Source organism: Gopherus evgoodei, unplaced genomic scaffold (genome assembly GCF_007399415.2).
Source record: "Gopherus evgoodei ecotype Sinaloan lineage unplaced genomic scaffold, rGopEvg1_v1.p scaffold_266_arrow_ctg1, whole genome shotgun sequence".
NCBI classification, from domain to species: Eukaryota; Metazoa; Chordata; order Testudines; family Testudinidae; genus Gopherus; species Gopherus evgoodei.
Window position 1 is genome coordinate 12,793 of NW_022059929.1, and position 23,685 is coordinate 36,477.

Genomic DNA, 23,685 nt, shown 5'->3' on the forward strand with positions numbered 1-23,685 from the left:
GCTAACTAGGCCAGTTCAATCATGGCAGATGTGGCCCATTCCCAACGGTTGACAAGAAGGTGTGAGTATCCACATAGGGAACATTATTTTTTGTGGTGACCCAGCCACTCCCAGTCTTTATTCAGGCCTAATCTGATAGTGTCAAATTTTTAAATTAATTTGAGTCTGTTTTTGAAGTTTTTTCGTTGAAGAATTGCCACTTTAAGTCTGTTATTGAGTGTCCAGGGAGACTGAAATGCTTTCCTACTGGTTTTTGAATGTTACAATTCTTGATGTCTGATTTGTGTCCATTTATTCTTTTGCATAGAGACTGTCTGGTTTGGCCAATGTACATGGCAGAGGGGCATTGCTGGCATATTATGGCATATATCACATTGGTAGATGTGCAGATGGACGAGCCCCTGATGGTGTGGCTGATGTGGTTATGTCCTATGATGGTGTCGATTGAATAGATATGCTGACAGAGTTGGCAATGGGGTTTGTTGCAGGCACTGCTTCCTGGGTTAGTGTTTCTGTTGTGTGGTGAGTAGTTGCTGGTGAGTATTTGCTTCAGGTTGGGGGGCTGTCTGTAAGTGAGGATTGGCCTGTCCTCCAAGGTCTGTGAGAGTGAGATTGTCCTTCAGGATGGTTGTAGATCCTTCATGATGTGCTGGAGAGGTTTTAGTTGGGGGCTGTAGGTGATTGTTAGTGGCGTTCGGTTACTATCTTTGTTGGGCCTGTATTGTAACAGGTGACATCTGGGTACCCTTTTGTCTCTGTCAGTCTCTTTTTTGAATACCCCTTGTGGGAATTACTTGATCCTGTAGGTATGTGTCTCTGTCTGAGGGAATGCAGCAAATACGGTTGTATCTCAAGGCTTGGCTATAGACAATGGATCATGTGATGTGGTCTGGATGAAAGCTGGAGGCATGTAGGTAAGTATAGTGGTCAGTAGGTTTCGGTATAGGGTGGTGTTTATGAGACCATCACTTACTTGCAGTGTAGTGTCCAGGAAGTGGATCTTCTGTGTGGACTGGTTCAGGCTGAGGTTGATGGTGGGGTGGAAATAGTTGAAATCCTTGTGGAATTACTAAAGGGCCACCATCTCGTGGGTCCAGATGATGAAGATGTCATCAACGCAGTGCAAGTACAGTAGGGCTGCTTCGGTACAAGACCTGAAGAAGCGTTGTTCAAAGTAAGCCATAAAAACGTTGCCATACTGTGGGGAGTTTCAGGAACAATCTAAATGGAAAAATACCAGATTTAAGATGGATTCCAGCATCGTGGTCTCTGTAAGACCCCTAGTCTCTATTCTTCCTGGCTTGGCCCACACATACACAGGAACGTTTGCAGGTCAAGAAACCATTTCAACCAACTGTCTGGGTCAATGGGAGCTGTAAAGGTTTTAAATCACAATTAGTGGCCCACGCTGTGCATAATTACAATAGGACCTCAGAATTAGATTTCATATTTCCAGCTTCAGATACAAGAAGGAGACATGCATACAAATAGGAAGCATATCTTCAGTAGCTTAGAACCTTTGTTAGGATACCCAACAAAAGACCTTTTGCATAAAGCATATTCCACTTACATCACACTCACACTTATAAGCATATTTCCATAAAACGTATGGAGCGCAACGTCACCGGGTGCCCTACCTACCCTGCTTTCGCTGCTTCCTGATGGCACAGAATTGACAACAAAGGAGCCAGGATAGGAGGCTTCTAAAACCGAGAGAGCTCTTCGATCGTGTCAACATCCTCTCAGGAGCTATCAAACCCCCTCTCTCGGTTTCTATCCCCCAAATCCTATCAGCTCAATGATTTTTCTCCCTGGAAGAGCCTCAAGGGAGGCAGAAGAAGCGGAGAGGATTGCGTTGGGGGTAAATAAAAGAGAGAAGAATTGTTCCTCGGGATTTTTGTCTGTTTCTCTGGTGATCCTGATGGAGGAACAGGAAGCGCAATTCCACTTTTTTCACTGCCTCGGATTGGGTTCAGTTGGTGAAAGTGAGCAGAGGGCTTCCTTCACTCTCTGCACTTGTTCTCACAGGGGAATGGAGACTGGACAGGTTTCCCAATTTGGACAGAAAGTGGCTTGCAAGGAGAGCCTGCTTCCTGCCTCCACCGAGTTGACAAACTGGGGAAGCCAAAGCTGAGAGACCTCCTCGACGAAGTCAGAATGCTATCCGCTCACATGGAGGGGGAGCACAAGCCCTCCCTGGGTTTCTCTGCCCAAATTAGAATCAGCTGAGTGATTTTCCTGGACCAGCCTCTAGGTAGACAGAAGAAGAAGTCAAGAGGTTGTGATGGGGTAAATGAAAGCAGAGGACTCTTCCTCTGGAGATTTCTTTGTCTTGCTCTTGTGATTCTGATGGATGAACCTAAAGAGTCATTTGAGCGTGTTTCAATGCTTTTCCTTGGGCTCAGCTTGTGATGCTGAGCACAGGGGTTCCTTCGCTCTCTCTGCTTCTACCCTCTGTAATGGGGAATGGGCCAGCTTTCGAAACAGTCTAGTGGAGCTGCACGAAAAGAGCAAGAAACATCCAGGTTCACCATAGATTAATATTTTGTCCTCAATTTTCTCAGTGAAACAAAACAAAAACATCGTTTTCATGAGAACTCAACTCCCATTCAGGGTCCAAACTCTTTTGCAAGATTTCCAGAAGGGTTCAACACCCTGAGTGCTTTTATTTTGGAAGAAAAAACAAACAAGGCCGGTACCAATTGTGAGCACTGGCTGCTTGACTATGTGGCCCACCGTGCGGGAGTTTGAGGTTCTCATTAAGCTAAGCGTCTCTATTCTGCCTGTAGCCTAGTGTCCACCTTTTATTCCCCTAATAAGTGAGGGGGGAGATTAGAACACCTCAGAACGCACAGGGTTGTAGGAAACCTATAACATTAGATGAGGGTGATGGTGTCTAAAAACCAGATGTGATGTAGGTGTTGAAAGAGAAATGCTGCCTTGGCCTCCTTGAGCGGCTCACACAATGTTGAAGAAAACAAGCGTTGGGAGAGGTGTTTTGTGTCTCAGTGTCAGGCTGGCCGAGTGATCTAAGGTGCCAGACTCAAAACTCTGTCTTTTCCACAAGTGGGGCTTCTGGTCTCCCTCAGGAGGCATGGGTTCAAATCCCACTCCTGACATAACCTCTTGAAGTGGCCTGGTTTCAATCTCCATTGGAACAGTGCTTTTTTAGGAGTTTCCTTAGGGTATGTCTAGATTATGAGATTATTCCGATTTTACAGAAACCGTTTTTCAAGATAGATTGTATAAATTTGAGTGCACGCGGCCACACTAAGCATTTTAATTCGGCGGTGTGCGTCCATGTACCAAGGCTAGTTTCGATTTCCAGAGCGTTGCACTGTGGGTAGCTATCCTATAGCTATCCCATAGCTCCCGCAGTCTCCCCTGCCCCTTGAAATTCTGGGTTGAGATCCCAGTGCCTGATGGGGCAAAAAACATTGTTGTGGATGGTTCTGGGTAAAGCCTCACCTCTTCCTCTGTGAAAGCAGCAGACAACTGTTTCGCACCTTTTTTCCTGGATGAACTGTGCAAACACCATAGCAGAGCAAGCATGGACCCTGCTCAGCTCAAGACAGCAATCATGAACATTGTAAACACCTCGCGCATTATCGTGCAGTCTATGTTGAACTATGACCTGCAAAACCACGCGAGGAGAGGGCGGCTACGGCAGCGCAGCAATGAGAGTGATGAGGACATGGACACAGAATTCTCTCAAACCGCAGGCCCCTGCACTTTGGAGATCCTGATGGTAATGGGGCAAGTTCTAGCCATTGAATGCCGATTTTGGACCCGGGAAACAAGCACAGGCTGGTGGGACCACATAGTTTTGCAGGTTTGGGATGATTCCCAGTGGCTGCAAAACTTTTGCATGCGTAAGGGCACTTTCATGGAACTTTGTGACTTGCTTTCCCCTGCCCTGAAACGCCAGACTACCAAGATGAGAGCAGCCCTCACAATTGAGAAGCGAGTGGCAATAGCCCTCTGGAAGTTTGCAATGCCAGACAGCTACCAGTCAGTCGGGAATCAATTTGGAGTGGGAAAATCTACTGTGGGAGCTGCTGTGATGCAAGCAGCCAAAGCAATCATTAAGCTGCTGCTACGAAATGTGCAGGTCATAGTGGATGGCTTTGCTGCAATGGGATTCCCTAACTGTGGTGGGGCGATAGATGGAACCCATATCCCTATCTTGGCACTGGAGCAGCAGGGCACCCAGTACATAAACCGCAAGGGGTACTTTTCAATGGTGCTGCAAGCACTGGTGGATCAGAAGGGATGTTTCACCAACTTCCACGTGGGATGGCCAGGAAGCGTTCATGACGCTCGCGTCTTCAGGAACACTACTCTGTTTAAACGGCTGCAGCAAGGGAATTACTTCCCAGACCAGAAAAAAACAGTTGGGGATGTTGAAATGCCTGTAGTTATGCTGGGGGACCCAGCCTACCCCTTGATGCCATGGCTCATGAAGCCATACACAGGCAGCCTATACAGTGGTCAGGAGCTGTTCAACTACAGGCTGAGCAAGTGCAGAATGGTTGTAGAATGTGCATTTGGCCATTTAAAGGCATGCTGGCACACATTACTGATTCTCTCAGACCTCAGCCAAACCAATATCCCCTTTGTCATTGCTGCTTGCTGTGTGCTCCACAGTCTCTGTGAGAGTAAGAGAGAGACCTTTATGGTGGAGTGGGAGGCTGAGGCAAATCACCTGGTTGCTGATTACGCACAGCCAGACACCAGGGCAATTAAAAGAGCACACCAGGAAGCGGTGCGCATCAGAGAAGCTTTGAAAATGAGTTTCTTCACAGGCTAGGGTACGGTGTGACTGCTGTGTTTGTTTCCCCTTGATGAACCCCCTCCTTTGATTGACTCGTTTCCTGTAAACAACCCATCCTCCCCCTTTGATTACAAATAAATAATAAATAAAGTCACTATTGTTTAAAAATCATGTAGTCTTTATTAATTCATTATAAAAAGGAGAGAACTGACAAGATAGCCCAGATGTGGTTTCAGAGGAGGATAGGAGGAAAGGAAAAAGCCACTAAAAAAAATTTCAGAACAATGACAGCCTTTTGGTTGGGCTGTCCATGGGGGTGGAGTGGGCGGGTGCACAGAGCCTCCCCCCTCGCTTTCTTACACGTCTGGATGAGGAGGATATGGAACATGGTGAGGGGTGAGGGTGGTTACACAGGGGCTGCAGTGGCACTCTGTGATCCTGCTGCTTTTCCTGAAGCTCCACCAGATGCCGGAGAATGTCAGTTTGATCACGCAGCAGCCCCAGCGTTGCATCATGCCTCCTCTGATCTTCCTGACGCCACCTCTCTTCTCGAGCGTCCCTCCTGTCCTCACGTTCACTGGCATCTTTCCTGTAATTTGATACCACGTCCTTCCACTCATTCAGATGAGCTCTTTCATTGCGGGTCACTTCCATGATTTCCGAGAACATTTAGTCTAGCGTCTTTTTTTTCCACTGCCTTATATGAGATAGCCTTCAGGATGGAGTAGGGAGGCTTGAAAAATTTGCAGCTGCATGAAGGAGGGAAAAAAAGGGAGAAAAGTATTTAAAAAGAAACATTTTACAGAACAATGCTTATACTCTTTCACGGTGAACAACACTATTCACCTTACATAGCACATGTGACTTCACTACAAGGTCGCATTTTGCATTTTAATATTGAGTGCCTGCGGCTCTGGTGTTAGAGATCTCACAGACTCAGATCTGGGCAGCAGAATTCAGCTTGCATGTGGCCATGGTAAGCCATTGTCTTCTGCAGCCTTCATATATCCAGTGCCCTCCTTTACCAAATACCAAGCAAAGCCCATTCAGTGCTGCTTCTTTCCTGTTAACATGCAGCAGCAGAAACCACCCCCCCAACCAATTCTCTTGGATAATCGCTTTACCCCTCCCCCCACCGCATGGCTGATATCATGGAAGATCACTGCTAAACACCCCCCTCCCTCCCCCACGTGGCTGATAGCAGGGAAGATCCCTGCTAGTCAAATGCTTAAAAGCTCAGTGCCACTCACCCGCACATGCCCTTGCTTGGCTACTTGCAAAGAAGGATTTGTTTTAAGCAACAGGCGAACAGCCCAGTAGGAATGGCCATCTCTGTCCCCTTAATTAAATTTCTGAATTTCAACCAGGTTACCATGAACGATATCACTCTCCTGAGGATAACACAGCGAGATAAAAAACGGATGTTGCTTGAATGCCAGCAATCACCGGGACCATATGCAGCTAGGCTTTGTCATGCAATGATACCAGATTACTTGCTACATGCATTGTGTGCTCAAGTGTCCTACCATAGAGGACGGAATAAAGCTGCGCTGCCCAGAAACCTTCTGCAAAGGCTTTTGGAGTAGCTCCAGGAGAGCTTCATGAAGATGTCCCTGGAGGATTTCCGCTCCATCTCCTGACATGTTAACAGACTTTTCCAGTAACTGTACTGGCCGCAAATGCATCCCAAGTCCTCAGGGCAAATTAATCATTAAAAAACGCTTTTACACCATATTTTATATTTACAAAGGTACACTCACCAGAGGTCCCTTCCATGGCTTCATTGTCTGGGATAGTGGCTTGGGAGGACTGGGAGGGTAATTCCATCAGGGTGAGAAAAAGCTCCTGGCTGTTGGGGAGAACGGAATGCTGCGTGCTCTCTGAAAGCTCACCCTCCTCTTTCTCCTCCTTCTCCTCTTCCCCGTCCGCAGAATCCTCAGGCATGGCTGAGATTACCACCCCCACCTCGGAATCCCCGGACGGGGCGGTGTAGTGGTGGCGGACCCCACTAGAATTGCATGCAGCTCAGCATAGAAGCAGCATGTTTTTGGCCCTGCCCTGGACCTTCCGTTTACTTCTTTGGTTTTCTGGTAGGCTTGTCTGAGCTCCTTAACTTTCACACGGCACTGTAATGAGTCCCTGGTGTGGCCTCTGTGCATCATGGCCTTGGAAATTTTTTCAAATGTTTTTTCATTTCATCTTTTGGAATGGACTTCTGTTAGCATGGAATCCACTCTACATACAGCGATCAGATCCAGTACCTCCCGTGCAGTCCATGCTGGAGCTCTTTTTCGATTCTCAGGAGACTGCATTGTTACCTGTGCTGATGAGCTCTGCGTGGTCATCTGTGCTGGTGAGCTCTTCACACTGGCCAAACAGAAAATGAAATTCAAAAGTTTGCGGGGCTTTTCCTCTCTACCTGGCCAGTGCATACAAGTTCAGATGGCTTTCCAGAGCGGTCACAATTGTGCACTGTGGGATACCACCCGAATGCCAATACTGTTGAATTGTGGCCACGCTAACCTTACTCCGACATGGCAATTCCGATTTCAGTGCTACTCCCCTCATCAGGGAGGAGTACAGAAATCAGTTTTAAGAGCCCTTTATATTGATATAAAGGGCTTCACTGTGTGGATGAGTGCAGGATTAAATCGGTTTAATGCTGCTAAATTTGGTATAAATGTGTAGTGTAGACCAGGCCTTAAAGACTAACAAATTTATCTGAGCATAAATTTTCATGGGCTAAAACCCACTTCTTAGATGCAGATTCAGACTAACACAGCTGCTACTCTGAAACTTAACTTCCATAAACGCCTCTGAGAATCTCAGCCTGGAAAGCAATGGGAATTTGGTCATGGTAGGGTCAATCTACGCTTTTCCATTGGGAACAGATGCAGGGGATGGATGGGAAACCCCTGCTAATACTTTGAAAGCTGCTGCTGTTGTACATGCTCTTGTAACCACTAATGTTGCAATCATGATCAGTGATTTGGTTCCTAGGGCTATAATTTGGAACAGCGCACATCCAGCAGTAGATAAGAAATGAGACAAGATGAGATTATGCTGTGTAGGGCCACTAGAGGGCCGAGGAATGGGACAGATGTAGCGGTGCTGCCCAGTGGACAGCAGCCAAAGTGGAAGGGCAAGAAAGGAGATGTTATGTTGCTAAATGACCAACCAAGGGAAGTGAAAAGGGAGGTGAAGCTGTATCATGGTGTATAAGTGGTGAGTAAAGAGCACTGAAGAGAAAAGGACCTCTGTGCTATGTAATGAATGTTGATAGAAGCAGATGTTAAATAGTGAGAAATGAGCTGTTCTACCAAATAATGGGCACCAGGTGAAATAAGAGGCAAGAATGGGAAAGCAAAAAGAATGCACTACAGGATAGCAGAGTAACAGGCTGTCATGCTGGGAAATGGACACTAAATGGCATCAGAGTAGAGGAAGTGTGGGAGGGGGGAGGTCAGAAATACTGACTAGTGACCAACAGATTTCAGCGATCAATACAATAATGGGAAAGTGGGTGGTAGCAAGCTGTAAAGCTGAGATATGGGCAGCTATTTCCAAAAATGCCCACTAGATGGCAGCATATCTTGACTACTAATAAAGGGGCAGTGCAAGTACAAGAGAACCTCAGAGCTAGGAGCACCTTGGGAATGGAGGTTGTTCCTAACTTTGGAATGTTTGTAACTGAACAAAATGTTATGGTGGTTCTTTCAGAAGTTTCCACCTGAACATTGACTTAATACAGCTTTGAAACTTTACTATGCAGAAGAAAAAGGCTGCTTTTAATCATCTTAATTTAAATGAAACAAGCACAGAAAGTTTCCTTGTCACATTTTTTAATCATTCCCTTTAGTTTTTTTAGTAGTTTATGTTTAACACAGTACTGTACTGTGTTAGCTTTTAATTATTATTATTATTATTTTATTATTATTGTTATTGGTCTTTACTGCTGCTTGATTGTGTAGTTCTGGTTCTAAATGAGGTGTGTGGTTGACTGGTCAGTTCGTAACTCTGAGGTTCTACTGTACGTTATAACAGCCCATCACCTTGGACAAGCATCTCCCAAGAATGGAAGCTGGTGTTTGTTCATTATCTAAAATATTTTCCACAAAGGATCGTTAGACTAAAAAATGATTTACAAGGGACTTGTATAATTGAAAGTCACATGGGGCATTTTTAGCGACAAAGCTTTGGAGACACAAAATGAACCACGTGGGAAAAAGATTAGAGGGCCATATTAAAAAGCATGAAGACAGAATACAAATATGAGGGAGCATTTATACTTGGTAAATCAAAGGGGATGCCCCATTTCCAAACGAAGATCAAATGCACCAGTTCATCCCTTCAGGTAACTGCAGGTCTGTTCACTGAGAAAATACAGTTCCTGCAGAAAGAGGAGAGAGAAGAACCTCTTCTGAGGATCTTGAGTCCTGGCTGCCGACCCCTGAGCTCATCACTTCAAGCTTGGGCTGTCCTATAGTTTCAGATAAGCACCATCATCCTGATTGCATTTCTTTATCACCTTCTAAACAGGGACATGAATGTGCTTTGTGAATATTAGAGGGATGAGGTGGGTGAAGTAATATCTTTTATTTGACCAACTCCTATTGGTGAACAAGAGAAGTTTATGAGCTATACAGAGCTCTTCTACAGGTGAATTCAAACAGTTTTAGCCTCACCTTCCCACGCAGTGCCAGTCAGTGTTCATAGCACCTTTTCACAGAGTTGGAGCTTGAGATCCATGTCTTGTTACAGGTTCTCAGTTGGGGATCTGCTCCACTGACAAAAATGGAGCTACCTTGATTTACACCAGCAGAAGATCTGGCTCATGTGTGCCCCAATGTGGTGGTGAGTGGTGAGAGAGTCTTATTACCCCATGATCACGCATGCCAGATTGTTTCTAGACTCCGAGGTCAGGGACAGCATCTTTTCCCCCTTCCCCTTCTCTGCCACAGCATCTTTCTTCTTCCTGTATTATCATCCCACAGTCATTATGGAGTGGTGAGGGTCAGTCCCCAGTTAGGGTTGCACATCAACCTGGTTCTGCTCCTTCCTAAGACTCACCCTCCAAAGAGCTGTATTTTATTACTGCTACATAGTCAATGTCAGGAAACAGAGAAGGCATTTCCAGTCTCTTTCCACGTCACCATCACCACCAGAGGAACTAAGGGAGAATTTACACCACTTCATATTTTATGGCATAAACTGATCTCTTGTGAGGGGGGCGAAAATTGTTCTTTTTCCTACAGGGCACTGAAATGCTGAATATACTAGGATATATTGTTAGAATTAATGGAAATAAATCTAACAGAAGGTCAGTGCCTAAGAACTCTACACTGCATTGAAAAATCTCAGTCCAGGATTTTAGTTCTTTGATTTTGACTCCTAACACACAGCATGATTCTGGTCATTGCCAAAAATGAACAGCATTTAAGCATCATTGTTAAGCTCTATGATGTCACTAAAGGCGTATAATGGTGGATAAAGAAATAGTCTGATCTGTTATATCAGTACTCGGCTATCAGAGATATGGGCTGTTACAGTAGTGATTACGCTGATCATGGCAAAGGCTGGTCTGCAAGGATACAAATGTTCTGTTCTCAAATTGAGACTTCTGGCACTTTGCTCTGAACTCAACATTTAGGTTTAAAATTGCAGCCTATAATCAGGACAGGAAGGAGAGTTTCCGAATAGTTATGGAATTAATTAATGAAACTTGACTAACTTTTAACTCTATGTTCTTCCAATTCAATTGCACAGTGTGTTTATTGTTCCTGGACTCAAACCATGGCAGACAGAGACTGGGGAAACCAAACGGCCATCACAGAATTCATCATTCTCGGATTTGGGGATCTCCATGACCTGCAAATTCTTCTCTTCCTGATGTTCCAAGTTATCTACATGGCAACCGTGGCTGGGAACGCCCTCATCGTGGTGCTCGTTGTGGCTGGCCAGCACCTGCACACACCCATGTACTTCTTCCTGGGCAACTTGTCCTGCCTGGAGACCTGCTACATCTCAGCCACCCTGCCCCGGATGCTGGCCAGTCTCCTGACTGGGGACAAAACCGTCTCAGTCAGTGGGTGTATCGCACAACTGTATTTCTGTAGTTCTCTGGCATGTACAGAATGCTGTCTCCTAGCAGCGATGTCTTATGATCGGTATTTAGCGATATGTAAACCCCTGCACTATTCAACTCTTATGAATAGCAGGCTTTGCTTCCAGCTGGCTGCTGGGTCCTGGTTAAATGGCTGTTTGGTTACTGCCATATTTGTCTTATTCCTATCACAGTTAATATTCTGTGGCCTAAATGAAATTGACCATTTCTATTGTGATGCCATCGCACTGATGGAACTCTCCTGTAGTGACACTCACCTGGTCATATTGCTGGATTTCATATTAGTCTCTGTAGTCACCCTGCCTCCATTCCTACTAACCCTGATATCCCATGTGTGCATCATCGCCACCATCCTGAGAATCCCTTCCGCCACTGGGAGGCAAAAGGCCTCCTCCACTTGCTCCTCTCACCTCATTGTAGTGACAATTTTCTATGCATCCATAATGATTGTGTACCTGCTACCGAAACGTGATACACTGAGAGACCTGAACAAAGTGCTCTCTCTTTGCTACACGGTCCTGACTCCCCTGGTAAACCCCCTCATCTACAGCCTGAGAGAAAGAGAGGTCAAGGAAGCCTTCTGCAAAGCAGTCAGTAAATATGTGGTTTTAACCAAAATGTGCAGAGACTCCTAGAGAATAACTTAGCCTGAGGTTTTCAAAGCTGCCCGGCAATCAGCCCCCATTAAAATTAAGTTGAAATCTCCCATTGAATATCTCAGCACTAATGTGAAAAAGAAAAGGAAATGATCTGCATGGAGTTACTGAGACAGTCTTTATGGTCCCTGTCATAACCTTAGTCCCAGATTTGGACCTTAGCGTCCAAAATATGGGGGTTAGCATGAAAACCTCCAAGCTTAGTTACCAGCTTGGACCTGGTACTTGCTGCCACCACCCAAAAAATTAGAGTGTTTTGGGGCACTCTGGTCCCCCTGAAAAACCTTCCCTGGGGACCCCAAGACCCAAATCCCTTGAGTCTCACAACAAAGGGAAATAATCCTTTTTCCCTTCCCCCCTCCAGATGCTCCTGGAGAGATACACAGACACAAGCTCTGTGAATCCAAACAGAGTAACTTGCCCTCTCCGTTTCCAATCCTGGAAACAAAAAGTACTTCCCTATTTCCCCAGAGGGAATGCAAAATCAGGCTAGCCAATACAACCCACACACAGCTCTACCCCCTGATTTCTTCCTCCCACCAATTCCCTGGTGAGTACAGACTTAATTTCCCTGAAGTAAAGAAAACTCCAACAGGTCTTAAAAGAAAGCTTTATATAAAAAGAAAGAAAAAATACAAATGATCTCTCTGTATTAAGATAACACAATACAGGGCAATTTTCTTAAAAGAATATTGAATAAACAGCCTTATTCAAAAAGAATACAAATCAAAGCACTCCAGCACTTATATTCATGTAAATACCAAAGAAAAGAAACCATATAACTTACTATCTGATCTCTTGGTCCTTACACTTAGAAACAGAAGATTAGAAAACAGAGCTACTTCTCCAAAGCTCAGAGACAGCAGGCAGACAGACAAAAGACTCAGACACACCATTCCCTCCACCCAAAGTTGAAAAAATCCGGTTTCCTGATTGGTTCTCTGGTCAGGTGTTTCAGGTGAAAGAGACATTAACCCTTACCTATCTGTTTATGACAGTCCCTTGCTGTGTCCATGTAACACATTTTCCAGGAAAGTGAGGAGTTGACAGCTCTGTCACTCTCATGTTCAGCACTGATACACACAGTATGAGGGTATTTTTCTCCAGGGTGTTGTCTAAGTGTTCACCCTCTGTGAGGAGTGTGTACAGCATCTCAAACCACACACAGCTGACATTGTGTAAGGCAGAAAATCCCTAACAATGAAAATAAATCCCTGGGTATGTCCCTTGTTCATTGTTTCTCTACGTAAGATAAGAAAGTCTTTTATTCAAATTCAGACTTTCTTAAGTTTCCATAGCAATATTTCTGAGTAAGGCTGAGGTTTCACAGAATCATAGAAGTTTAGGGTTAGAAGAGACAACAGGAGGTCATCTAGTCCAACCCCCTGCTCAAAACAGAACCAACATCAACTAAATCATCCCAGCCAGGGCTTTGTCAAGCTGGGCCTTAAAAACCTCCAAGGGTGGAGATTCCACCACCTCCCTAGGTAGCCCATTCCTGTGCTTCACCACCGTCCTGGTGAAATAGTGTTTCTTAATATTCAACCTCTGCTCTGTGTTCTGTCATCTGCCACCACTGTGAACAGCCAAGCTCCATTCTCTTTGGAACCCTCCTTCAGGTAGTTGAAGGCTGCTACCTAATCCACCCTCACTCTTCTCTTCTGCAGTCTAAATAAGCCTAGTTCCCACCGCCTCTCCTCAGAGGTCATGTGCCCCTGCACCCTAATTATTTTCATTGACCTCTGCAGAACCAACTCTCTCCAATTCGTCCACATCCTTTCTGTAGTGAGGGGCCCAAAACTGGATGTAATACTCCAGATGTGGCCTCACCAGTGCTAAATAGAGGGGAATAATCACTTTCCTCGATCTGCTGGCAATGCTCCTACTAATGCAGCCCAATATGCCATAAGTCTTCTTGGCAACAAGGGCACACTGCTGACTCATATCCAGCTTCTTGTCCACCGTAATCCCCAGGTTCTTTCCTGCAGAACTGCCACTTAGCCAGTTGGTCCCCAGCCAGTAGCGGTGCATGGGATCCTGATAGCTAAGATATCTAACATCCAGTCAAAATAGTGGACATGATGGGAAATGCCCAGTTGAATTATTATTAGGCATATTGATCCCTAGATGTAGCTTCCTGTTAATGTCCTAGGATTCTAAGCAGATAACCTCCAGTCTAAGCTCATTATGAGTGTGCCAGACATGGCAATTTCCTGCAATATCCTTGGGATACCTTACTGGATTAAGTTTAAGTATCTTGGAGGTCCATTGTATTCAATGAATGGGTTTTGTATTATTGTGGGTCAGACTTGTATGCAACCTCTCAATGCGGGAGATGTGATAGGTGTCAGATGTAAAGGTTCAACAGACTATATTGAAAAATGTGCCAGACAAGAACAGATTTTTGAGAAAAAAGTGGGGGATATCCATGAGGACTATGTAGGGAGTGGTGAATGCATATTCCCCACCTATGCTTATGCAAAATCCCAGCCATTTGTAGCTACATCCTGAGCAGTGAGCCATTGTCTGCTGATGACCTGTTACATGATGATAAGATCAAAGGCCCAAGATATCTAAGATATCTAAAGGAAAGGGGAATCTAGCTCTCTCTCATTTAGCATCTGAGATCCCCATGAAGAAATGCTTTCCTTGTGATCCACAATCTTCCCTACACTGAACCCTTAGGACCTATCACGAATCTGTGGACCGTCAGAGGTGTGCCCCATCGGGGCTGCAGGAAGATGAATGGAGACAGTGGTTAGCCTACAGGCTTATGCAAAATGACCAGCCAGTTGATCCCCAGCCTGTAGCGCTGCATGGGATCCTAACACCTAAGATATCTAAGATATCTAACATCCAGTTTCGGGCCCCTCACTACAGAAAGGATGTTGACAAATTGGAGAGAGTTAGTTCAGCAGAGGGCAATACAAATAATTAGGGTGAAGGGGCACATGACCTCTGAGGAGAGGCTGCGGGAACTGGGCTTATTTAGTCTGCAGAAGAGAAGAGTGTGGGGAGGGGAGGGGGGTTGATAGCAGCCTTCAACTACCTGAAGGGGGATTCCAAAGAGAATGGAGCTTGGCTGTTCTCAGTGGTGGTAGATGACATAACACGGAGCAGTGGTTGAATATTAGGAAACACTATTTCACTAGGAGGGTGGTAAAGCACTGGAATGGGTTACCTAGGGAGGTGGTGGAATCTCCACCCTTAGAGGTTTTTAAGGCCCAGCTTGACAAAGCCCTGGCTGGGATGATTTAGTTGGTGATGGTCCTGCTTTGACCAAAGGGTTGGACTAGATGACCTCCTGTTGTCTCTTCTAACCCTAAACTTCTATGATTCTGTGAAACCTCAGCCTTACTCAGAAATATTGCTATGGAAACTTAAGAAAGTTGTAAGAGACAACAGCCTGAAACCCAGTAATACTGCTTTGTTGTTCTGTGACTGCAGAGGTGTTAACAGGGTATTGAACATGAAATGATCTTTAACAAAATGTTGTGACTACTGGCACTAAAGAAATCCATTTCACCTTGGTTCAGTAGAGAGATCTCTGATTGACCAATAAGAATCTGGTGTTGCAGGTCGTAGAATCACAGAATATCAGGATTGGAAGGGACCTCAGGAGATCATCTCGTCCAACCCCTGCTCAAAACAGGACAAATCCCCAGACAGTTTTTTTGTTTTTTTATCCCAGGTCTCCACAGTGCAATCTATATTTGCTTCTCCACTGTTAGTACAGCTTTTATTTTGCTGAGTTTTGCACACAGATGCAGAAATGTAGACTTGTGTATCCAAAAGTTCTGCAGCCACTGATCATCAGTCCAGACCTTCATTGCTGCAAAAGATTATTGCCCTTGGGAAGGATGTACGATGACACAATATAATACACTTACTGAATATTTGTGAATCAACTTTTACACACAGGCAGTGACGTGTGAACATGGGACACTAAGGGCTGGATTCACAGGCAAGATAAATGCAGCAAAAGGCAATCCTCAGTGGTGGATCAAAGGCAAAGGAATTGCTGAAAACAGGATAGGAAATCAGTCATACCGGAAGTCACATGACCCAACAAAATAAACTTGTGCTATAAAAAGAAACAGAAAAAAAGGTAGAATTAAAAACTCCAAATTACAAATCAAAGTACAAAAACCATAGCAAGTGCTATAACAGAAACACAGATGAAATTCTTAAAACTAATTACAACTACTTACTTAAAATTTTTTTGATGAGCATTAGCTATTCAAATAAAAAATAAACAGCACAATGACATGCATTGCACAATGATAATACAGATAAATGACAAAGTGTTCAGAGTAATAAGCATAATAGAAATAACATTTTTAAATGAGCAAAACTATAATTAAAATGGATTACAAGGAAGAGAGCAGGTAATCACAGCAGCAGATAAGACAAATTTGTGAACTGTTATGAGACTTCATGTAGGCATATAATGATAAGACTCTTTTAAATACTCAAAATGTGTGATGCAGAGTTTGAGGGAATGTAGGTAAAATATTTCACTGCATCAGGTGTCCTGTAGCAGTAAAGTAGCACCAGGGGCAGCAGGTTTGTATATTTTTTGGTAACATCCAGAAAAGGTCCAAGGGAGTTTTGCTGTGGGAGGGGATTTGAGCCGCAGGCTCTGGGAGGAAGTTTGAGTGAGGGGTGCAGGCTCTGACCTGGGGCAGGGGACTGGGGTGCAGGAGGAGGTGCAGATCTGTGGGGTCTGGGAGGCAGTTTGGCGCCTCAGCACATTATATAAGAGAAAGGAGCTGCAGTGACTTAATATAGACATAGAAACTGATAGGAAACTCTCTTAAATACTCAAAATGTGTGAGGCAGAGAATAAGGGAGGGAGTGTATGTACAATATTTCACAGCATTCAGTATCCTGCCTGTAACAGTAAAGTAGCACCTCAGCATTTATATAAGATAGAGAGAAGCTGTGATGTCTAAGCATTGACAGTCTAGGAATTGGGATGCCTGTGCCTTTAAGAACACAGCCCCAGGAATCTGCCCTCTTCTCCAGCACTGGCATGCAGTGTCCTGTGAGGAGAACTAAAAAAGCCTCTGCCCCGCCCCCCATATTTGCAAGCACAGCAGGTGGCTCATCCCACGGGGTAACTTTTAGCCCCTTTCTCCCTCCCTGGATGCGGGTTTTGTCCCTGCACAGAATCTGGCAGCGTCTCCCCTCATGGACTCCCATCCCTCATCCTGATTTTTCCCCTCCAGCCCCTCTCCTGCTGCTACCTACAGTAGCTTGATCCCCCCGGCCAGTAAATTTCTGCCCCTGCTCAGACCCTGATCCCTCCCCCCTGTGTGATATGCCGCCGATGCCCCTTTTTAAAACCTCCAAAGCCCAGGCAGCAAAGTCTGACTCCAAGTCAGGGCAGAGTGAGGGCAGCTGCAACAGCAGATGTTACTGCACCTGCTCAGTTCGGGTGAGCATGCTTAGTAGGGAATTCTGAGAGGAGCTTTTTGTGTTGTCACCGGCCATGCCATGAACCAAAGTCAGGCCATGTATTACAGCAGATGCTTACAAGTTCACTGTCCGATACATGACCTAGGCAAAGGTGTTACTAGCGTTGCTAACACACAGGCACTCCTAGGAAGCAACAGACACTGGCTATGTGTGTGAACACACTCCAGGAGATTAGCTCAGGCACATCCTGACCTAACACCAGATAAGAGGGTTTGACAGAAGGAATGAATAGGGATGAATAGGGATGTTTTGCCCGAGACACCTGGAGCAAGGTACAAGGGGAGGTAACAAGCAAATGTCATGAAACACGTGAGGTGGGACATAAGTTGTTTGTCTCAGTCTATAAATTTCGAGGTACCTCAATTTAACCCTTTGTGTGGCCCAGGGGACAGCAGAAATTCCCACAGCTGACTGAACTGCTCCTTGGCACTGGGCACTCACGTGTTAGTGTATCTGTAACCACAGAACCAGGATGCTAGAACTCTGCCTTGAGGGCAATAAACCTCGCTGAATGCCTTTGTCACCAAACCGTGCCTGTGGTCTTTCTTGCTGGGTAGTACTATCGAGGTCTGCTGAACCATCTGTCTTCCCAGGCCTGGGACAGCATACGGAGAGAGCAGGCAAGCACGCCAACTGACAACAGTTTGCAGAGGGCTATGATAGCAAGAAGTACAATTACAGGGATGGCATATTTGCCAGGCAACATCCCCACCTATGCTGCCCCAGGAGTTACTATTTTTATTGTCCAACATTTATTTTGATCAAAAATGACTTTTTATGGATATAAATAGATGGTTAAAAATTGGTCTCCACTCCACCTGGTGCCCAGTTAAATATTCCATGATGCTACCAAGGTTATGGCCACATCTCTCCCTGGTCTTTCCACTTAGGTGGACAACAGTGACCTGAGCTCTGGCTGGATTCTGCATTGTATTTTTAAGGGCATAAGAAATGATCTGTAGCAACAAATATGATGATGTCACCCATTGTCTTTTGTTTGTATTAGACTGTCTGAATTTGATTACAAGACTTTATCTTACATAGAGAAACAATGAACATGGGATATACCCAGGGATTTACTTTAATTGTTAGTGGATTTTGTGCCTTACACAATGTCAGCACTGTGTGGTTTCTGAAGCTGAACACACTCCTGACAGAGGGTGAACATTTAGCCAGCACTCTGGAGAAAAATACCATCATACTGTGTGTATCAGTGCTGAAGACGAGAGAGTGACAGAGCTGTCAACATCCTCACTTTCCTGGAAGATGTGTTACATGGACACAGCAGGGGACCATAAAGACTGAATCAGTAACTCCATGCAGATCATCTCCTTTTCTTTTTCCCTTTCTTTTTCACATTGGTGCTGAGATTTTCAATGGGAGATTTCAACTTAATTTTAATGGGGGCTGATTGCTTAAATCACCCAGGCAGCTTTGAAAAACTTAGGCAAAGTTATTCTCTAGGTGTTTTTGCATGTTTTGGTGAAAGCCACATATTTACTGACTGCTTTGCACAAGGTTTCCTTGACCTCTCTGTTTCTCAGGCTGTAGATGAGGGGGTTTACCAGCGGAGTCAGGACCGTGTAGCAAAGAGAGACCACTTTGTTCAGGTCTCTCAGTATATCACGTTTCGGTAGCAGGTACACAGTCATTATGGATGCATAGAAAATTGTCACCACAATGAGGTGAGAGGAACAGGTGGAAAAGGCCTTTTGTTTCCCAGTGGTGAAAGGGATTCTCAGGATGGTGGCGATAATGCACACGTAGGATGTCAGGGTTAGTAGGAATGGAGGCAGGGTGAATACAGAAACTAATATGAAAGCCAAAAATATGACCTGGTGGGTATCACTGCAGGAGAGTTCCATCAGTGGAATGGAATCACAATAGAAATGGTCAATTTCATTTGGGCCACAGAATATTAACTGCGATAGGAATAAGACAAAGATGGCAGTAGCCAAAAAACCATTTAACCATGACCCAGCAGCCAATTGGAGGCAAAACCTGTTATTCATAAGAGTTGAATAGCGCAGGGGTTTACATATCGCTAAATACCGATCATAAGACATCCCTGCCAAGAGATAGCATTCTGTACATGCCAGGGAACCAAAGAAATACAGTTGTGTGATGCAGGCACTGACTGAGATGGTTTTGTCCCCAGTCAGGAGACTGGCCAGCAACCTGGGCAGGATGGTTGAGGTGTAGCAGGTCTCCAAGCAGGACAAGTTGCCCAGGAAGAAGTACATGGGTGTTTGAAGGTGCTGGTCAGCCACAATGAGAACCACAATGAGTGTGTTCCCAGCCACGGTTGCCATGTAGGTCACTTGGAACATCAGGAAGAGAGGAATCTGCAGGTCAGGGAGATTCCTGAATCCCAGAATGATGAATTCTTTGATGGCCGTTTGGTTTCCCCAGTCTCTGTCTGTCATGGTTTGAGTCCAGGAACAATAAAACACCCTGCACAATTGAATTGGAAGAACATAGACTTAAAAGTTAGTCAAGTTTCATTTTAGTAAAGTTTCAATTAATTCCATAAGTATTCAGAGACTCCCCTTCCTGTCCAGATTACAGGCAGCAATTTTAAACCTAAATGTAGAGTTCAGAGCAAAGTGCCAGAAGTCTCAATCTGAGAACAGAACATTTGTATCCATGCAGACTAGCCTCTTCCATGATCAGAGCAATCAATACTGGAACAGCCCATATCTCTGGTAGCCGAGTACTGATATAACAGATCAGACTATTTCTTTATCCACCATTATATCCCTTTAGTGACATCACAGAGCTTAACAATGATGCTTAAATGCTGTATTTCATTTCTGGCAATGACCAGAATCATGCTATGTCTTATGAGTCAGAATCAAACAACTAAAATCTTGGACTGAGATTTTTCAATGTGGTCTAGAGTTCTTGGGCACCAACCTTCTGTTAGAATTATTTCCATTAAATCGAACTATATATCCTGGTATATGCAGCATTTCAATGCCCTGTAGGAAAAAAAAACAATTTTCACCCCCTCAAAAGAAATCAGTTTATGCCATAAATTATGAAGTGGTGTAAATTCTCCCTTAGTTCCTGTGATGGTGATGTGGTGAGGAAATGACAATGCCTTTTCTGTTTCCCGACATTAGCTATGTAACAGTAATAAAATACAGCTCTTTGGAGGGTGGGTCTTAGGAAGAGGCAGAACCAGGCTGATGTGCAACCCTAACTGTGGAGTGACTCTCCTCACTCCATAATAAATGTGGGATGATAATAGAGGAGCAAGAAAGGCACTGGGGTGGTGGGGGGAAGATGCTGTCCCTGAACTCGGAGTCTTGAAAGAATCTGGCATGTATGATTCAGGCTAGTAAGACTCTATCACCACTCACCACTCCATTGAAAAGTCATGGAAGATGGGAGACTTTCTAGAAGACTGGAAAAGGGCAAATATAGTGCCGGTCTATAAAAAGGGAAATAAGGACAACCTGGGGAATTACACACCAGTCAGCTTAACTTCTGTACCCAGAAAGATAATGGAGCAAATAATTAAGCAATACATTTGCAAACACCTAGAAGATAATGAGGTGATAAGTAACAGTCAGTATGGATTTGTCAAGAACAACTTGAGTCAGACAAACCTGATAGTTTTCTTTGACAGAGTAACGAGCTTTGGTGATGGGGGGAAGTAGTAGAAGTGGTATATCTTGACTTTTGTAAGGCTTTTGATACTGCCTTGCATGACCATCTCATAAACAAACTAGGGAAATGCAACCTAGATGGAGCTACTATAAGGTGGGTGCATAACTGATTGGAAAACTTTTCCCAGAGAGTAGTTATCAGTAGTTCACAGTCATGTTGGATGGGCATAATGAGTGGGCTCCTGCAGGGATCGATTCTGGGTCTGGTTCTGTTCAATATTTTCATCAATGATTTAGATAATGGCATAGAGAGTATGCTTATAAAGTTTATGGATGATACCAATCTGAGAGAGGTTGCGAGTGCTTTGGAGGATAGGATTAAAATTCAGAATGATCTGGACAAACTAAAGAAATGGTCTAAAGTAAATCAGATGAAATTCAATAAGGACAAATTCAAAGTACTCCACTTAGGAAGGAACAATCAGTTGCATACATACAAAATGGGAAATGACTGCCTAGGAAAGAGTACTGCAGAAAGGGATCTGGGGGTTATAGTGGATCACAAGCTAAATATGAGTCAGTGTAACACTATTGCAAAAAAAAGCAAACCTCATTCTGGGATGTATTAGCAAGAGTGTTGCAAGCAAGACACAAGAAGTAATTCTTCTGCTCTACTCTACACTGATTAGGCCTCAACTGGAGTATTGTATCCGGTTCTGGGAGCCACATTTCAGGAAAGATGTGCACAAATTGGAGAAAGTTTAGAGAAGAGCAACAAAAATAATTAAAGGTCTAGAATATATGATCTATGAAGGAAAATCGAAAAAATTGGGTTTGTTTGTTTAGTCTGGAGAAGTGAAGACTGAAAGGGGACATAACAGTTTTCAAGTATTTAAAAGGTTGCTACAAGGAGGAGGGAGAAAAAATGTTCTCCTTAACCTCTGAAGACAGGACAAGAAGCATTGGTCTTAAATTTCAGCAATGACGGTTTAGGTTCGACATCAGGAAAAACTTCCTAGCAGTCAGAGTGGTTAAGCACTGGAATAAATTGCCAAGGGAGGCTGTGGAATCTCCATCATTGGAGATTTTTAAGAGCAGATTGGACAAACACCTCTCAGGGATTGTCTGGATTAATGGTTCTTAACCTTTACTGCAGCCTGCACCCCTTTGGTTCTCAAAATATACTCTCACACCCCTTATGAAAAATGACTGAAGTAGGTTAATTCTTTAAACCTAGATGTATCATAACTATAGAATGAAAGAGAATTATATATTTATTTTAATTTCACAGTAAAATTAAGAATACATGAAAAATTACACATTTTTTAAGTTTACAAGCTCAGTGACTCTTCTGCTCTTGCTTTTATTCAGTGATGTGTAAGAAACAAGGAACTTTTTTTGAAATAGCCACACACATCATCACTTGCATTTAGGCAGTTTCTGGCCTTTGTTTTGATGTGTAAGAGTGATGAAGGTCGCAAATGACACAAGGATCTCCAGCGCTGTCTTCGCCACTTGTGGAAACAGTGCTAGTTCAGCACACAAGAAATTCTCAAGCTTCATTGTCTCAATAATTTTACTACAGGTAGCTTAAAAACTTGAAAATATATGTTTTATTTGTATATTGCAGTAATTGTTAATAAATGTATAATATTAATAAATACATAGGTTTGATGAAACAAAGTAGTTATACTTACGTGCCTGGGCTTAATTTGTGTTTTCGATGATTTATATTCTAAAAAAATCTGGCATCCCCAGAAAGGGCATCTCACATCCCCAGGAGTGCATGCACCCCAGGTTAACAACCACTGGCCTAGATAATACTTAGTCCTGCCTTGATTCTATGATTGAGGTTCACACTAAACCGGATCCTCAGTGTAAATCAAGGTAGCTTCATTTGTGTCAGTGGAGCAGATCCTCAACTGAGGACCTGTCACAAGACATGGATCTCACACTCCATCTCTGTGAAATTGTGCCATGAACGCTGACTGGCATTGCAGTGGGAAGGAAACACTAAAACTGTGAATATTCACCTGAAGAAGAGCTCTGTGTAGCTCAAAAGTGTCTCTCGTTCACCACCAAAAGTTGGTCCAATAAAAGATATTACCTTACCCACCTTGTCCCTCTAATATTCACAAATCAAAGTCATGCCCCTGTTCAGAAGGTAGTATACAAATGCAGTCAGGAAGATGGTGCTCACCTGTAACTACAAGACACCCCAAACTTGAAGTGATGAGGTCTTTTTTCTCAGGGTTCAGCAGCCAGGACTCAGGATTCTCAGCTCAGGTTCTTGATGCTCCTCTTCCTGCAGAAACTGGGAGAAGGTAGAATGGTGAACTTCTGATTTCCCTGCCCGTTACTCCAACAACAAGGGGAACTTACAACAGAATTACAAGGTGGGTGTAGTGGGGTGGCTGCCCCATTCCTGCCCTGAAGGAGATAAAAGCAGTCCTGGAGAGGGCTGCGCCTGGGTAAAAGTGATTAAGAACAGCTGGGGAAGCTGAGTGAGTCGCTGAACACAGCTGTGGCCAGCTCAATCAGGGCCCAGCTGGCCCTTATAAGAAGTCTATGGGCCAGAAGCAAAACACCCACTCTCTCTAGCTTCTTGAGAGAGAAGGACCTGGCTGCCTGGGAGCTGAGACAGGCACCTGTGGTGAAGCAGTGCTGGAGAAGGGCAGAGGGAGCTGGGGAGCTCTAGCCAGGTAAAACCCAGGCTGCTGGCCTTGCTAAAAGGGCCAAATAGGTACTCAGGCTGCAGAGGGGCAGCCTAGAGATAGGCAAAGGCAGCAGGTCCTAACCCCCTTACCGATGATGAGTGGTTTACAGACGGCAGTCTGCCCCAGGGAGTAGGGGCTAGATGATGATTGGCAGTAGCCACTGAGGCAAGGTGGGGATAGAGGGTGGGGGTTCCCTTGGGAGGGGAAACCCAGAGTGTGGGGGCACTACCGGGGGCAGCACCCCAAGATAAAGGGGCACCGGGGTCTGAGAAGGACACAGAGGTCTAGCGGCAGGCGAGACGCCAGCTTGCAGAGGGCG

The 23,685-nt window shown here is 44.5% G+C and overlaps 1 protein-coding gene across 1 annotated transcript; it reads right to left on the bottom strand.

The window, feature by feature from the left end:
- Nucleotides 1-18,495: 18,495 nt before the first annotated feature.
- LOC115640261 (olfactory receptor 6N1-like) lies at nt 18,496-19,461 on the bottom strand. The gene has a single exon (XM_030543044.1). It carries the CDS (start codon nt 19,459-19,461, stop codon nt 18,496-18,498), a length of 966 nt encoding a protein of 321 aa, XP_030398904.1.
- Between the last annotated feature and the right edge of the window lie 4,224 nt (nt 19,462-23,685).

Excerpts from the sequence above, each read along its gene's own strand:
- LOC115640261 (XM_030543044.1), bottom strand. The coding sequence starts at position 19,461 with ATGACAGACAGAGACTGGGGAAACCAAACGGCCATCAAAGAATTCATC.